The 18,772-nt window shown below is 40.1% G+C and overlaps 1 protein-coding gene across 1 annotated transcript in view; it reads right to left on the reverse strand.

Annotated features, from left to right (window-relative positions):
- The window catches only part of KYNU (kynureninase), a 100,471-nt gene that overhangs the window by 57,993 nt on the left and 23,706 nt on the right, over window positions 1-18,772 (reverse strand). Inside the window, exon 3 of the mRNA XM_015818826.2 lies at window positions 6,901-6,983. Within this exon, the coding sequence (XP_015674312.2) occupies window positions 6,901-6,983 (83 nt within the window). The remainder of the gene's footprint in view (window positions 1-6,900; window positions 6,984-18,772) is intronic.

Raw genomic sequence — 18,772 nt, forward strand, 5'->3', positions numbered from 1 at the left:
ATAAGCTTGGAAGTTGAATGCCAATCACCCTTTGGACTTTAGATTAAGGTAAGGTAAGATGATAAGGTAAGGCAGGGGTAGTCAACCTTGGCTCTTTTATGACTCGTGGACTTCAACTCCCAGAATTCCTGAGCCAGCATAGCTGGCTCAGGAATTCTGGGAGTTGAAGTCCACGAGTCATAAAAGAGCCAAGGTTGACTAACCCTAAATAGGGTTGCCACGTCTGCTTCCAAAAAATAGCGGACAAGCGGAGGGGGGGTTAAGTAGTAAAAAAAGTAGACTGTACAGCTTTAGATTACGTACCATTTCATCATAAAGCTTTTGAATAAAAAAAAGTCCACTATTTTGTGAAGAAAAATAGTGAACATAATGTGAAAAAAGTGGACTGTCCACTCAAATAGTGGACACCTGGCAACCCTACCCCTAAAGTAAGGTAACGTAACGTAAGGTAAGGTAACCTTTACAGTCATTTTTTTACTGTGGGCACACTGGCGCACATTAAAAATGAATTCTGTTGCCTGCTCTCAAAACACACATATAGACATGCTATAACAAACATATGTATATAACTACACCCTTACATATAAATATTAATCACTGTCCATCTAGAATACATAGCGGAATACATATAAAACCACTGAGGGCAGGGGGATGAAAAATAACCTGCAGAAGAAGGAGAATAAGATGGTAACTGGTAGCACTGAGAGATCAGCAAATTCAATGGTATCATGAGTGCAAATCTGAGTTAAGAAATAAAACCTCAAACTTAACAGGAAATTAAAATATGATTCTCAAACCAAGAAATTACAAATGATTGAAAGGACGCTATTCAATTCACAATCTGTGCTGAGGCAGAAAATGGACTCAAGTGCTGTTTTGAAAACAAACATAATAAATAAAAATATAACTGTCATCAATAATAAGAAACAGAATGACGGTAGCAAAAGAAAGCAAAGGTAGCACCAAGAGTAATAGGCGCCTAGGGTGCAATCCCAAAACATCTGGAACACCACTGGAAAACCAGCAGCATTGACCAAATCACCATCCATCAATTGTAAAAGGCAACTTTACTTGGAATAGCTTACATCCTGCTTAAATTTAACACCATCAAACAACATCTGCCTATCTTAGGTCCCTGGGAAGGACTTGATAGGTAAGCAGACAGAAATGCCAAATTCAGTCTGAACATTTGGCTGATTGTGCCACAAACAATGAAATAATAAACTATTACAACAACAATATACATGCCACTCCAAATTATAAAAGTCCACTTATATTCAAAGAAGTGTGCACTGGAAAAATATATGAAAGCTGTATCTAGTATTGCATGAGGAAGCTTTTTTTTTTTTTACTCCTTTTGCTTGAGAAGTGACATTACATTTCATTGCAAAACTCAGATAAAGAAAAAAACAGATTTCTTTTTTTTTTCTGACCAAAGGAACAAGCAATGTGTAAAAAAACAGATTTATTGGCTGTCTGGCAGATTTTACATTACATTTTCTCCTGTTACATTCACAGCCAGTAATTGCTTTGTTTGTTGCTATGCTCTCCGTACTTTGATTTCCTCCCAGGCAGCACTGCTGTTTTGTGGACCCCTATTTGTCCTTATTTGCAAAATGGACAGTGGCAACAAAACCTTTCTGAAGACCTTAATGAGACCAGGATGGGTTGCTCTGCAGGAGTGAACTGTGTGAGGCATATAACTCCAGAGATATGGAGCAGATCTGATTCTCTAAGGCAGTGGTTCTCAACCTGTGGGTCGGGACCCCATTTGGGGTCGATCGACCATTTCACGGGGGTCGCCAAGCAAGGCTGTCCGCCATTTTTTTTGTCCGCCATTTTTTTTGTCCGCCATTTTTTTCCCCTTTTCCGGCGGGTGCCTTACCTCCCTTGGGCTGGGCCAGCTGGTGGTCGGCCTGCTCCGTCTCTGCCTCTTGCCAGCTACGCCTCAGCCGGCGCAGGGGGCGGAACCACGCATGTGCGGCGCTCCTGGGCAGGGAAAGTCCTTGACTTATGATGGGTTGGGTAGTCCTCGACTTACGACTGGTTCAGTCCTCGACTTACGACCGGTTTAGTCCTCGACTTACGACCGGTTTAGTCCTCGACTTACGACCAGTTGGGGTCGCGGCATTAAAAAGGTTGAGAACCACTGCTCTAAGGTAAAACCAGCAGCTCAAGAAAGGTTGGGACACTCAACTTTGCATAATACAGAAGCCACAAAAGTAGGACAACCTAAGTTAAATAAGATGTGAGATAAGAGAGAGTATTACAATGACTGGAGATTCTCATGGGTATCAATTACTGTGCAAGAGGGGGGATGATGAGTTGAGTGAGGAAGAGGAGGAGGAGGTAGGACTGGATGTAAGGACTGCCTTCCTGTGGCCACATCATTTAATAATAATAATAATAACAGTAAAGTTGGAAGGGACCTTGAAGGTCATCTAGTCCAACCCCCTGCTCAGGCAGGAAACCCTATACCATTTCAGACAAATGGCTGTCCTGTCTCTTCTTAAAAACTTCCAGTGTTGGAGCATTCACCGCTTCTGGAGGCAGGTTGTTTCACTGGTTAATTGTTCTCACTGTCAGGAAGTTTCTCCTTAGTTAGAGCTTTATTTAGAGCTTTACTCATTTATTCGATTTCTAGCCCATCCCAATCTAAGTGACTGTCAGTGGCTTTCATGATATCCTATAGGAATATTAAAGCATCCACAAGAACAAGATGACATAAAACATGAAGTCCAGCCAAACCAAGACAAAATAACAATAAGGTAAAAATAAAGATAGAAACCTGCCTGATCTCTTCTGGGATTAAGTTATATAATTTAGCCAAACTAGACCTTCCAAAATAATAACTAACATGTCTGCAAAGTGCAAAGAATCTTTCCTCCTGTCTTAAATGCCCATTGCTAAGGCAGGATTCATAGGTCAGAGACCAACAAGCAAAGGAAACATCTCTTTGCTGAGCAGGTAGATCCTTGCTTAACTTAGGATCTCTCCAGGTGACAAAGTAGTAGTAGCAACACGGCCAGGAGTGGGAGTATAGAAAGACAAAAAGTAAATCTGACTAAGCACAGAGTACAAACTCATGGTCAGACCTATATCGTATCATATATAGGTAGTCCCCGACTTAGGACCACAATTGAGCCCAACATTTATGTTGCCAAGTGAGACATTTTTAAAGTGGGTTTTGGCCCATTTTATGACCTTTCTTGCCACAGTTGTTAAGTGAATCATTGCAGTTGTTAAATTAGTGACATTGTTGTTAAGTGACTCTGGCTTCTCCATTGACTTTGCTTGTTAGAAGGTCGCAAAAGGTGATCACATAACACACACACACACAGGACACTGCAACGGTCATAAATATGAAGCAGCTACTAAGTATTTGAATTTTGATCAAGTGGGCCATAAGGAGGCTACAATGATCGTAAGTGTGAAAAATGCATAAGTGACTTTTTTTAGTGCCGTTGTAACTTTGACTGGTCACTAAACAAATTGTTGTAAGTCGAGGAATACCTACATATCAAAATATATCTCATGTATATTAAGATGCTTGCACTTATCTGATATTAATGCACAGGCAGACTCTCATCCAAACACTTTGTTTAAAATTTCCCATCCCCCATTATGGAAGGATGGGCAGGAAGACCTTCTGCTGGACTAGTATAATTGGTTTCATCATATTACAATGATAGAATCTGATAAAAATCCTTGAAACAATGTCTTCTTTTTAGGTTGCGGACTCCAATGGAGTGGAAAGGGTACACTATAGAATAAACTATGTCATCTTGATCCATAACTCTTCTGGTTCCTTGGAAATCCTAGGAGAAATGTGATGGACTGGGGCTAGGAGATGGTCAACACTTCTATGAGAGAAGAAGTATTGCACCCAGTTTCAAGGAGACAGTGGTACTGCCTGTCCTCAAGAAGCCTTGGCTGGATCAGCCATTGTTATTTTAAGTAATGTTGAGAAGATGGTGGAGCCCCATTTATAGATTGCCACCAAAGTGAATTATGTAGACCACTTTCAGTCAGGACTTAGAATGAGTATGGGATGTATATATTACTGGGTGCTCAGGATGGTTATTTTCACTGGGGCTTGAATGGAGGAATACATTCCTCCTAATCCCAACAGACACTCATTAATATTTGATTCCATTGATCATGGTATCCTCTTGCATTTCCTGCAACCAATGGGGATTGGGACACTGGACTTCAGTGGTTTCACTTTTTCCTGAATGGGCAGTTCCATCTAGTAACAATAGGCGAAGAGAAATCAGGCTGGCTGTGCGCTCATGTCTGTCTCCTTGACTTTTTCACATCTATATGAAATTACCGAGAGGTTATTCATTGGTTCAGAGTGAGATATCATCTGTTTCAAATTTCTACACAGGCTGAGCCAGAGATGCTGTGAAAGTCCTGACTCAGTGCTTGAAGACGGTTGAGGTCTCTGAGACAAAATAGGATGAAGCTGAATTACAATAAAGCCAAGTTACTGTTTGTGCAGGATTATCTGCCAACCCTGGTGATAACTCTGCATGGAGTAGAATTCTATATGCAGGCAGAGTTCAGTTATTCCTAGATAGGCAGATAAAAGGCCAAGGACATATTTGCCCAAATCTGTCTGGTAGACTTGAAGAGGGTGGTCCAGCAACACTGCTTGTCTGGTGATCATTATATATTTGGATCACTTCAGTGCGCTCTACCTGGGACCTTCCTCCAAGAAAAAATCAGAAGCTGCCAAATTTAATAGTTCATGTGATAAAGACCGAGGGCTGCCAAAAATAACACTTGTTCATGTGATAAAGACCGAGGGCTGCCAAATAATACTTGTTCTGTGTTATTTGGATCGATGCTAATAAATTTTGGGGTGCAATTAAAAATGCTAGTTTTAATATGGCTTGGTACCTAGCTAGTTATAAGACTGCCTTCTATGACAAATCTGATTCACCCAGTATGTAATATTTACCAACATTTTCTGGCAGTTCCCTGGAACAGAGACTTACAAGCAAAGTTTTTCAGTTGCAGCCCATATACCATGCCGATTAATGGTTTTGCAGAAATTACTAAACAACTTTGTTCCAGAGAACATTCAAGGACTGAAAAGTGCCTGATATCTGTACCTTTTTCATTTATCATTTATTCTTGTTTTAATATTTTATTTTTGTGGCTATATTTTTTGTGTTGTTCTGTGTAACAAACCAAAAGTCCAGTGTAAATTACAGTAATACATGAATACGCAAAATAAATCCATCCATCAATTACATATATATTTTTTTGCTCTTTAGGAATGAATTCTACAGCAATTATAATATACATGAATCTATTGATAAATAGTAAGTACACAATAGAAGGCTTATTAGGAAGACTATTATGCAAAAATATTAAATATTAAAAAATAAAATATTAAAATACAGATAGAAGAAATGTGATAGGCAACCAAAATTAATCAAGGATGTTTCCATGATGCATTTGGAATTACATATTTTCTTTTCTTCTGTTTTTTTTAAGCCTCTAAATTATTGCTATATCTGACAGCCAGTCACTTCAAATGACTACCAAGAGAAAAAAGCCCTCCTAAAATAAAGAAAAGAACGTGGTACTTTTTTTTTGTTATAGGCATTTTTTCCCAACACTCTTGAACGATTCTCTGTGTTACTATTTTACAGCAAACCTGTAAATTATACCCAAACCAACAGTGATGGTACTGCTTACAGTTCAACTCGGCAGTCTTGAAACAAAATGGAACCACACACTTTTTCTATTTGTTCAGGTACGTCCATCTTATAATGTGTATAAAAGCATACTTATGGAAAGGAATAGAAAAAACATTCAGCTCTTATTTTGGAAAATGCGCCCTTCAGTTTATGCATCGTTTAATCAGGGCTTTCCAAGGTAAACTCAAAAAGGAAAATGAGTTTTGGAATTTCAATGCTTAGCTCAATAAAAAAAGACATATTTGGCTAATATAGAGCAAGGCTGATTTTAGAAATAGTCCAGCATCTCTTGAAAGTAGAGCATTTCCTTAAACTTAGATATGAAAGACTACTAGCATGCTCATACAAAATTTAATTGGCAAAACAATAGACTTTATAATCAGGATAATTATTATTCGCATTCATAACAATGTACATTTCTAGGGATAATGCATTTTCATGTCACTCACAGTACAATAATTTATGCCAGAACTGTTCAGTGCCATTCCTTCACCTGGAAAGGATATCCACTGCTTTTGTGACTAGTTTTAGGAACTGATTGTGCATCTCCTAGAGCAGGGGTAGGCAACCTTGGCTCTTTTATCACTCGTGGACTTCAGCTCCCAGAATTCCTGAGCCAGCCATGCTGACTCAGGAATTCTGGGAGTTGAAGTCCACGACGGCTCAGGAATTCTGGGAGTTGAAGTCCATGACTGATAAAAGATCCCAGGTTGCCTACCCCTGTCCTAGAGAAATACTGATTTCTGCAGGTAACTGCCCAGATCCTTTCTTTGCCTGTAAACAATCTCCGAATCATTTTATAGATCATATTCTGCCACATTAATTCCATGTGAGCATTTGGTTCTCTTGAAGCAATTAAAGACATTATCATGTAACAGGCAACCATTGCTTTGTAAACAAAAGGAATGATAATTGATTCCCTGTGACATGCATGTACATTTGTAGGGATGCCAAGTTTCCTTTAGAACAAGTCGTTCATGGCGAACCCAGACTCCAATTAGTGTAAGGACATACATTTGCTCATATAGTGTTGTCTGCATTAAATCTTTGCACTTCACCATTTTAAAATGCAGTGTTAACTTCACATGCTTAGTGAGAAGCAATCAGAGCAGAAAAAAAGGCCAGAAACATCTACAAAGAAAAGCATAAAGTTGGAGAAAAAGCATTTAAAGTAATCTTTTCTTACCCACAATCTCAGCCATAAGCTCAACAATGCACTCATCTCCTAAGGCCCAAGGACGCTTACCATTGAAATGACCATGGACACCTCTGAAAGAAAAAAAAAGATTGGAATATACACACAGTATTTAAGCATGGTGTTAGCAAGGAGAATATAATACACATTGTACACATGGAAAGGTAGCCCTCCAGATTGCCTGAGGAACTGTCTCACCCCAATGGAATTGCCTCGTCCCACCTGTGCCACGAGAAGGGCCATACGGTGGACCCCGTTGGTCAAGAAATTCCAGCTGGTGGAGTCCAGAAGAAGATCCTTTTCTGCTACAGCATGCCCTATGGCAGAGGTCCCCAACCTTTTGGGCACCAGGGACCGGTTCCATGAAAAGTTTTTCCGCTGCATCCCATGGATGGGGCTTTGCATGTTTGTGCGGACTGGTTGCTGGCATGCCACGGCCCGGTACTGGTCCATGGACTGGGGGTTGGGGACCCCTGCCCTATGGGACATCATGCCCCTTGAGGTGCAATCCACACCCACCCTTTTGACCTTCCATAAGTGCGTGAAGACCTGGTTCTGCCAATTGTCCTAAGGCCCTGATGGAGGCATTTTATACTGGAGGTAGATAATGGAGTGAGATAAGACTCTATCTCTGCCCGTGTGTATTTTGCTCTGCCTCTTGCCATCTTTGTTCACCTTGGTTATAAACCGTCTAGAGTTGCCTCTGGTGAGATGGGTGGCATATAAATTAAATAAATATATAAAACTATTACTACCACTCTTACTGCTGTTGTTTGAAATGCAACAGTGATGGATAATGGATCAATAGTGTTTTGTGCTGCATTGTAGGTAGATAGTTTAATGTCAATTTTCAGTGTTACGAACCGAGTCCAAGTAACTATGGTAATGAAGAAGCAAGAGAAAATATAGCCATTAAGTCATAGAAAAAGCAAAGGGAGAGAAGGGAAGGTGCCTTTTTATTTTCCAGGTATTTTCTCTCCCTCTCTCTCTCTCTCTCTCACTCACTCTCTCTCTTTCCAATGGGAAAGCTCTTGGACCACCACTCAGAATGCTGCCAACTGCTCCATTCTAAATCTCCCCTCCCTCTTCATCGATCATGTGACTCAAAGAAGAACATGTGCTGGTTGTCCATCTTTCCCAGGATACACACACAAACATGAGATGAGAGCAGAAACACACATGTACGGTAGCATATTCACCCATTTGATTACACTTTCTCACACATGCAGACGCAACATATAAGTGCTTACACAACACACACCAATATACATATAAACACACCCAGATAAGATTAATGTATATGAGTACAGATGTCTCTTAGGACCACTGCTAGTAAGGCAACTGGAAAGAATTCCAGAAATCATATTTTCTTGACCATTTTGATTCAGGATAGTCAAAAGCTTCTTAGTGAGGAAACGAAATCTTTGAACAGCTCTTGTCTCCTGTAAGATATACTCAGAATCAGAGATAGTAAATGTTTCAAAAATATGGAATTCACAATACTTAGCATGTTGGACATTGGAACCTGGGTATATAAATTGAAATGTATATAACAAAGACTTACAGCACAAACAGGACCAGTTTTATTCAGGTCAAAATTGCAGAAGTCAATTTAATGAATCTTTTATTGTTGGCTTGCTGCTACAAATGTAATCTAGATTCGTGAACTCCTTTTTCTGGTCTGAGAATAGTATTTGATTTTCAAAAAGTGAGCTGAATTTAAAAAAATAGTGTGGTGCATCATGACAAAACTGAGCATGAACTTATTTCCATTATATTTAATTTAATTAAAAATAATCATTGCCTTCCATTTTTATATATGTAGTATTTGAAACTTGTTCCTTTGAAGATCTGTGGAGGCCAGGCATCAGGCCTTGAATTCAGGACACTAATTTTGTACAAAGCATTGCAATGCCTCAATCTCTATCGGCAAGATCCAGCCATTATTTATAAATGCAAAGGAATCGGGATTTTTTTTTTCTCCCCTTAGGACAGCACTCTGGCAAGTACGATGGAAGAACAAGCACACAAAAAGATGAATAAAATAATCTTTTATTAAGGTCCGTTTGAGCCCTAAAGAATTCAGGCTTTAAAATAGAAAGTACTAACAGTTAGAAATCTCAGGCAGCCATATTCCCCCAACTTTTACATTGATTTTTTTTTCCTTGATAAAACTAATGGTCTCAGTGCCAGAAACATGCATAGATGACATACTTTCTGTGAAGTATCAGTGGAGGAGATTGACAGCCAAATCACACAGTACAATATGCAATTTGGAGCTATGTTCCGCAATAGAATTAGCTGCAGCTATTTCATACGAAGAACATCGTAATTAAATCAACCTATACTTCAGAAAGCGAACCGAATCCCTCTGTTAAGATGTCTAAATCCACGGAAATCAATAAGTTCACCCATGTGCAACTCTGCATAGGATTAAACAGCTATTAGTATTATCAATAGTCAGAAGAGCATCTTTCAGAACACTATGAAATACCCTTGGTGTCGAAAATGTATCTGGTCAGATGGATAAGTATAGAAGCACCATCAAGAAAAACTAGCATGAAAATAGTTGGGGCAGTTGGGAGAACACAAAAGGCTAGAAACTGTGCATGTTCGGGGGTGATGAAAATGACTGAATTCTAAATAAATGGCCACAATGGGAAAATGCTGTTCTCTTACAGCAAATAAGCAGGAAAAACTTTAAAATAAAATGCTAATATTCCAGGCGATTGAAAGCTGAATAAGCATTTGCCTGGATATGCAAAAGAGTAAACAGATTTGGGAGATATGGGGATATGTACATGTTGCCCAATCGCTCTACATACACAGTTTACTACAAATATTTTTCAAAGTTTAGTATAAAGAGCTCAAAAGATAAGACAATGAGTCCTGGTTTCTGTTAGCGCAAACACCCTTACAACTGCCTCTCAAATCTCTGCAATAAACAAAAAAAAAATGCAAAGTGTCATTAACTCAAAGACACTAGGTATAGGATGTGAATGCATACATTTAGCTCTATGTATTCATAACTGAATGTCTAAATGCAGAAATGATGTTAGAAATTATCTTTTCCCTAACATATTGTCATATTAAGCTTTTCCGTAAATCTACACATGGCCAAATGATTGTTTCAGGAAGAAAAGTGTCTATTGGGGGAAAGAAAAGTCCTGGAGTTTTCCTTTCTGGGCTGTTTTGTTTTCTTGAACATGCAAAATATTTTCCAGAAAAAGAAATATGCAAGTACCCAGTTCTCTCACACATTTAACAAAAATAAGCACAGTTCTAAATAATTTCACAAATTTGTGTCTGGGGAAATATTGCATCAGAATTATTCCCCAAATGTGGACAAGTAGTTGAAATAAATATATCCTAACCATCTGTTAGTAGTCCCTATTTATCCTTTACAAAATTCTGGGCATAGGTTAATTCCAAAACATTGTCAACAAGGTTGATCAATGCTTGAGGTAGCATTTTCTCCAGAAAATGACCAGAATTAAGTTTTCAGTGCCATCCCCAAAGTTGGTATGGAAGGAAGGAAGGAAGGAAGGAAGGAAGGAAGGAAGGTAGGTAGGTAGGTAGGTAGGTAGGTAGGTAGATAGATAGATAGATAGATAGATAGATAGATAGATAGATAGATAGATAGATAGATAGATAGATAGATAGATAGATAGATAGATAGATAGATAGCAGTTGCTACCTGATTTTAATATTTTTATTAAGATAGTTGTAACACAATTGCAATTTTCATGGCTTTTGATGGCTCATCATATATGCATGTAGTCATCAATGAAGAGACTCAAACTAAAGCTTGATGCTAGTTTGTGTTAGCTTTTGCTGGTAGGAAAAATGAACACAAATAGATTTGGTAAGATATACAGTAGAGAAAGGAGGGGCAGCAGATGGGTTTTGAAGATAGAGCCTAGGGCAGTGATGGCGAACCTTTTAGAGACCAAGTGCCCAAAAACTGACCCCACCCCCGCTCCACCCCCTGCCCCGCCCCTGCTCCATCCCCACCCCACCTGCCTGCAGGGCCACTCACCGCCTCCAAGGCCCGCCGCAGATCACCTAGGCAGCCGAGCAGCGCCATAGCGGCCACGTCTTCTGCCCGCGCCCCACAGCATCAACTGTGCGCGATGGGGCGTGAGGGCAGAGCTTTGTCTACACTGCCTGGCTGCCATGTCCTTGGCTGGACTGCTCTGTGTGGGCCACACTCAGGGGGCAACTCTCCTCCAGGGGGGCTGCTGGTGAGGAAGGGGTCGCGAGGGAGGCAAGGCTGGGGCAACGGCACATGTGCCCACAGAGAGGGCTCCAAGTGCCACCTCTGGCACGCATGCCATAAGTTCGCCACCACTGGCCTAGGGAAAAAAATCATTAGAAAAGACTCTTGGAAATAGACGGAAGGAAATTTGGAATAGAAGCAATAATTAGCAACTAAACCAGGGGTGTAAAACTGCTGGCCCGCAGGCCGGATGCATCATCAGCCAAACCACACCCACCCCATGCCGGCAATGGCAAAAAAGTTGCGATGCGTCACGACGCATCACGTGACGTTGTGAGTTTGACACTCCTGAACTAAACTGTAGTAGATAAGTAAAGATCTATGGTTTTAATAAGAACAGTACTGGTTGGTAAAGGTGAACTAGATTGGAAAATGTTTGTAATGCTGAAGGGTGGAGGTCAATAACAGAGAGGTTTGCTGAAGAGTGATGTCGGATGTGATCCAGAGAAATATGCTGAGACTGAAGAGGAGACGATACCTTAAGGATGTGTTTACCCAACATGTAAAGTTCTTGGTGATGCTGAACGTAGAAGATCAGGTGTTTTATTAGTCAGAGAGGAAAATCATCTGCCAACCTGGCTGAGAAAAAAAAAAGAATGCCACCAAAATCCTTCAAATTTACAAAGTAGAGTTAGATATGGATCCATGCACACCCGAATGAAGCCAAAATTATTACCTGAAAATCTATATATCTACAGTTGATATACTGAGTATAGAAGAAAAATGTTCTCACTTTGCAATCTGAATGGCCCAGTTTTTGCACAGGAAAATGTGGCAGTCTTGAGGACAAACAAAACATTCCCCCTTCCTTATTACCTTCCCAGGGTCTTGAAAAACAGTAATCCCTCAGTCCTAAAATATTTAGAAATGGAAGGAAAGTTAGAGAAGTTACCAGAAGGCAAGCCCAGACTTGCAAGGCCAACGTAAGATAGAGCCATAAATTTAATTTTCTAGAAAGAAAGCCTACTCACAGAATATTGTCCTTGTTCTCTTAATAAACCATTGTTTTTGTAGTTCTGCCTGATTGCCTAATACAATTCGCCCCACATCTGACCTCACTAATCATATGTGCTACTATATCCAATGAATTATTTTGCTGCATCTGAGCATATCCATGGGGTGGAATTCAGAGTGGAGCAGAATGTAATTCATTCACTTGTTATTCGTGGAATACTCCAGCTTTTCACTTTAATGCTTTTTAATATAAGGGAAAAATATGAAGCAGTGTCTTACAATGAATTTCTGTCAGATCTTTTAAGAACCCACAGGCCAATCCAGTCAGGGTAGTCAAGAAAAGAGAAAAGAGAAAAGAAAACCATGGGAAAATACTCCTCCGAAAGAAGACAGGGATTTTTTTATATACTTAAAAGAGCATTTGGACTGATTTTTCTCAATTTGCTTGCCGAGAAGAGTTGTTGACGTGAGCAGGGAGTTAAATTGAGCCAGACTTTGTGCAGAAATAAAATGTTATAGAAAAAAGTAACATTCTCCGACAGCAGTTAATATTGATGTGATTGCTCTTTAAACTAATTTTAGTCTCTCCCTTTTGCTGCAGAAAATTTTCCCCTGCATCCACCATTAAACTTTCCTGATATTTTGTTGCCTTCCCAACAAAATCCTTCTTCCGTAGTTTCAGTGCTCTCTCTCCAACACTATTCCCCAAATTTCAAACTCTTAAAAAGAAAGAAAGAAAGAAAGAAAACTCTCTGAAAATTAAACCTATTCTTAGCAGTGCCAGATTCATTTTCTAGATGATCATCCTACATAGAAGCCGGGGGGGGGAGGGAGGTCATTTTAAAGCACTTTTACAAACCGTGTATAAAATTATAACGTCACTGTAATAGAAACCAATCTAAAAAATCAAAGGGAAGAAAGTCTGAGTTATCAACTTATTTTTATACAGAATATGTAAAAGCACCGGCTTTGTTGCATTTTTTTTCAGAGGCCACATTCAAATACAAAGTGGTCCTGCAAAAATCAATATGACTGAGTTCAGGGGAATTTTAGTCAGTGCTCTAGAGCAGTGTTTTTCAACCTTGGAAACTTTAAGATGGGTGGACTTCAACTCCCAGAATTCCCCAGCCAGAAGCCCACCCATCTTAGCTGGCTCAGGAATTCTGGGAGTTGAAGTCCACGAGTCATAAAAGAGCCAAGGTTGACTACCCCTGGATTTTCAGATATTTTGGGTGTGGCACAAAAAGGTCAAGGAAAGCATCTCCTTCGGGAATGGGCAAATTTGGGGTAAATAAAAGCCTTGTAAACATTTTGTGGATGTATGAAATCATTTTTTCCCGTGTTTTCAACATCCAGTGGCAGGAAACTATATGCTAGAAGTGTTCCCCAGCCTTTCTCAACATCCAGCATGACATTAATACACTGAGATTAATTGAAAAAAGTAGGAGAATTAAATCTTCAGAAAAACTTTTTATGTTAAATACTGTTTTCTTCTTAGCTTGTATAATTATATTTCAAGTAGATGCAGATAGCTGAAAAGAAATTTAAGGGTTTCTGAATATCAAATGCTTCAAACTTTCTAAGAGGATAGGAGTTAAAAACAATGGAATGAAGTGGCAGCTTTCTCCTCTTTTGTGTATAAGCTTTGAATTTAGCAGGTGAAATCCATTTCCACCCAGTTGAAATTGTACTTCACAATTTTGAAACCATTTATTCAGGTTATCATGACAACGCGGTATGAACCAAGGTCAGCAGAAGTTTGCATTTTTGAGAGAACAAAATAGGAATATTCAAAGCGTGTAACACAACATGACAAGAAAGTATTAATTACCTTTATATATTTTAAATGATGCAACATTGTTTTCATTTGTGTGTGTTTGTTAGGGAGAGGGAGAGAATACTAATACAGGTAGTCCTTAACCTACAACAGATTACTTAATGACCATTCAAAGGTACAATGTCACTGAAAAAGTGACTTATGACCAATTTTCACACTTATGACCACTGCAGCATCCCCATGGTCAAGTGATTAAAATCTGGATGCTGGGCAACTGGTTTGTATTTATGACAGATGCAGTGTCCCAAGGTCATGTGATCACCTTTTGTGCTCTTTTCACAAGCAAAGTCAATGGGAAAGCCAGATTCACTTAACAATGGGAAAGCCAGATTTGGGAAAGCCAAATTCACAGATTCACTGTTACTAATTTAACAACTGCAGTGATTCACTTAATACAGTGATAGCAAACCTTTTAGAGACCGAGTGCCCAAACTGCAACCCAAAACCCATTTATGCATTGTCGAGTGCCGGGTGGGCATGGCCCATTGGGTGGGTGTGGCCCATTGGCTGGGCATGGCTGCAGTGGTAACGGCAGACTGAGTGGGACTAAAAAGTTCAATCAATCAATTCCAACTTTGCAAGACCTTTTTTTTTCCCGCGAGAAGTTGAAATTGACTGATTGATTGAACCTTTTTTTTTTTGCACATGGCGGAGGCCTAAAGTGAAAAGGTTTTATAAAACCCAGCTGAAGGCCTAGAACTGGGGCGACGGCGCGTGTGCCCACAGAGAGGACTCTGAGTGCCACCTCTGGCACCCGTGCCATAGGTTCTCCACCACTGACTTAATAACTGTGGCAAGAAAGGTTATAAAATAGGGCAAAATTCACTTAATAACTATCTCACTTAGCAACAGAAATTGTGGGCTCCATTGTGGTGATAAATTGAGAACTACCTGTATGGTATTTAAGGCATAATCTTGGAATCTTTTATTGAAATCAAAAGATAGCCCAAGGTTTTTGTTGACAGCGCAATGTATTTTACGTTTTGACTGTAAAAGCATGGTTTTCCGCAAAAGAGAATTTATATCTCCACACAGAATGTCACCTTGCTCCTAAGTCTAATAAGCACTGGTGGTAATAGTTTCTAAGGGTAATTTTGTTTTTGACATTCCACTCTTAGAATTTCAGAAAATAATATATAATTTTCTGATATAATTACTACAATTATTTTGATTTAATTATAAGAGTGAACCATTAAATTAGTATCAGATGCACCAAGGTACATTAAATAGAATTAATACAGTTGTTTGAAAGAGGAATAAAGAAGTTCAGGTCCTCCAGCTGCTACTGAACTACAATTCCCAGCATTCTACTCCACTGGCCACACTGGCTGGAGATCCTGGCAGATATTTAGCATCATCTAGAGCAGGGGTGTCAAACTCGCAACATCACGTGATGTGTCGCGATGTACTGTGACTTTTTTTGCCATTGCCGGCTATGGGGTGGGCGCGGTTTCACTATGATGCATCCGGCCCATGGGCTGGCAGTTTGACACCTCTGATCTAGAGGACTAGAGGATTCCTGATCCCCAAATGTAGATTATTGGTCATTTGTGATCACACATCAGATTGCTATTTCTGAAGCATACCCATATGGCTTATATTGAGTGATGGTCCCATAGCTCAATAGTGGCTCTCATAAGTCTCAGATGTATTTCATATCATTCATATTTATTCAGAGGTATCTTTACAACCGAAATTGAAATGAGGCTTCCTTGGAAACAAAGATAGCCCTGAATAAATATGCAGTCATTCATATTACTACAATTCATATATGCTTGATCGTTTGTAACCTTCAGTTGGGCAAATGAATCGTAGGGCAACCACTTTTGAATCAATTTATCTCAAATGAGCTAACTGGAAGAATTTACCCCAAATCTCATAATCCATACCTCCTGTGGGATTTAAATTTGGCAAAGTTGTGGCTGCTTCAGTGCTGTTGCTCTGCTGCAATCAGCCACAGTCATGTGGTCGTCATTTCCAATGTGTCCTACCAGTTTCCTACAAGAAAAGTCAATGGGGAAGCTGGAAGTCAGACGTTTCTCCCATTCCCAATGTTTTTCTTTTGCCCACTAGTGGCCAGTCTCTTTCTCTGTTTAAGTAAGGAAATATCTCTGAAACAATGACCCAGTGGATTATGGGTTTCCTAAACTTCTCTTTCCTGTAAGCTTTAACTGGTCAAAACATGCACCATAAGGCCAAACATTTTGAACCAAGGTACATCAAATGGGCTAACTTGCAGAATGCACCCAATTTGGGGGACCTATGATTCCTGTAGAAGTAAAATTTGGCAAATCTTATAACGCATAACATAAAATTATCATAAACCAGTTTATGACATAACAGAAATATCATAAAACATTTCCTGTGCTGATGTTTGACAGTGCAACATGGGCTATTTTCAAGGAAGGTCCATCTCTGGAGGCATCCCAACTTTTCCAGTGAAGGCAGTACACTAGAAAGTGTTAAAGAATCTGGTACGGAAATCTCTCTAAAAAGATGACCCAAGGCTTCAAGGATTGTCTAGTTTCCCATAAAAGACAGTCACAGCATCTAGCAAAAAAAAAAAAAAAAAGCTGGATTTTCTGAGCCAACACAAGGGCTGGTGAATTGTGATGAATTGTAGTGCTGGAGAAAACTCTTGAGAGTCTCTTAGACTGCAAGGAGATAAAATCAGTCAATCCTAAGGGAAATAAACCCGACTGTTTTTTTGGAAACACAGATATTGAAGCTGAAGTTCAAATACCTTGGCCACCTAATATGAAGAGAGGACTCATTGGAAAAGACCCTGATGCTGGGAAAGACTGAAGGCAAAAGGGGATGGCAAAGGATGAGATGGTTAAGATAGATAGTTTAAACCAGGGGTAGGCAATCTTGGCTCTTTTATGACTCGTGGACTTCAACTCCCAGAATTCCTAAGCCAGCATGGCTGGCTCAGGAATTCTGGGAGTTGAAATCCACAAGTCATAAAAGAGCCAATGTTGCCTACCCCTGGTTTAAACTGAGAACAAACCCCACCCCTCACCAGTACTGATGATATCACCTAACATAGTTTGGGTAATAAAACATCTACAAGAAAACAACCAAGCTCAGAGAGCACCAAGGACCCCTCAATATACTTTTTGGAAGATACATTCCAATTATAGTTTAGTCTGCTAAGAAAACCTAAATTCATCCTAATATTCAGCATCCCAGGGACGCAATCCACCAAAAAGCATTTTTGATGCTTGGCTGGTCACAACCTATTAAAATGTGAGGCAGAGAGTTGTTAAGACTTCCTTCACTACTGCAGTTCTTAGACAAGCATAACATGAATCAGTATTATTTCTGCCTACCTGCCTCTTGCTTGCTAATTCAGTTGTTTCTTTTCCTGGCTGGGCAAAGCTAACAATATGTCATGCAGTTAGAGGCTTGTGATAGAAATAAGCTGTGCTACTTCTGCCTCAAATAAATGGTTTCATGGCTGTTAGTTTTCTTCTAAGTTAGCACAGAATGCTGTGACAGCACCAAGGATAGCAAGCCAAGAAGCAGAAAAGGGCACCAAGGTCACTTCAATAATAACACCTGGCAACTATTTCAATGGGGTGGGGAAAAAAACCCAAAATGTTTTCTGGGGATTTTTTTTCCTAATCTTTGGTTATAGTTAATTCATTGGATTCAGACAAAAATTCATAAAGATACTCTCAAAATTACAATGATGCCAAACGAAGAGACTTATACTCTGTATCCTAAGATAAGGCCATTGCAGCGTCCCCCAGTCAAATGATGAAAACCGGGGCAATTAGCAGTCCACCTATTCTTACGACAATAGAGGTGTTGTAAATGCCCCCACCTGCCCATGTCTCCGAGGCTTTCCAGACCCAAGGGGCCAGGTAGCAGATGCAGGCCTCCTGGGTTACAACAGATTTGCACACACTGATGGGCAGTAGGCTGAGGTCTCCCAGGCCAATACCTCCGAGATCAGGCATGTCAAACTGCCGGCCCATGGGCCGGATGTGTCACGCCGAAACCATGGCCACCCCATTGCCGGCAAATGGGGAAAAAGTCACGATACGTCACGCGACATCGCGGGTTTGACATGCCTGTCCTAGATCATAGCAGCTTTGTACCACACTGCAGCACACACCCCAAGTCACATAAGACCTGCATCAGGCCTCTCAAAGCCTTGCCCATTCCTCTGAGACACCTCTGCACTTCTGGTGCTATCACAGAGACAAGACAAAAAAAAAAAGGAAAAAGAAAGGACAGTAAGGACAAACTATGTGAGAGACGATATTCCAGGGGGTGCGAAAACTTGGGTTTTCAAAATTATAGTGTATGTGCATAACTCGTTGCCTTTGTTTTGAACTTTTGTAAGGGGTGCGGGAATATATCAGAAGCGTTCTAGAGGTACGGGGTATAGGGGTTTTAGGGGTACGGGGAACCACTAATCTAAAGAGCTATCACACAGAAAAGAGAATGGAGTGTAGAGGTGGGGGGCAGGTAGAGGTCGTGTGCAGCAAATTGCCCTTCCAACGCCTGCATGCTTCTTCTCTCTACATTATCTCTTCCCGTCACATCACTATGGCAATGTGGGAAAGTATCCCAGGCTGGTACAATGACCTCACCTGCCTGATATCAGCTAGCTTACACCAACAGGATGTTACAGCCAACTGTTCCCTGTTCTGGGCCTCTGGCTTCTATATTCTTAATGATTGGCAAGGGGTTTCACCAATAGAAATGCTGTTACTATGCTATTGCCATGTTAAACTTTTGCTGCTTGTAAAACTGTATAAAAGAATAAATGTTGTGATGGC

This window comes from Protobothrops mucrosquamatus, unplaced genomic scaffold, assembly GCF_001527695.2.
Source record: "Protobothrops mucrosquamatus isolate PMUCROS unplaced genomic scaffold, P.Mucros_1.0 scaffold800, whole genome shotgun sequence".
Taxonomy (NCBI): domain Eukaryota; kingdom Metazoa; phylum Chordata; class Lepidosauria; order Squamata; family Viperidae; genus Protobothrops; species Protobothrops mucrosquamatus.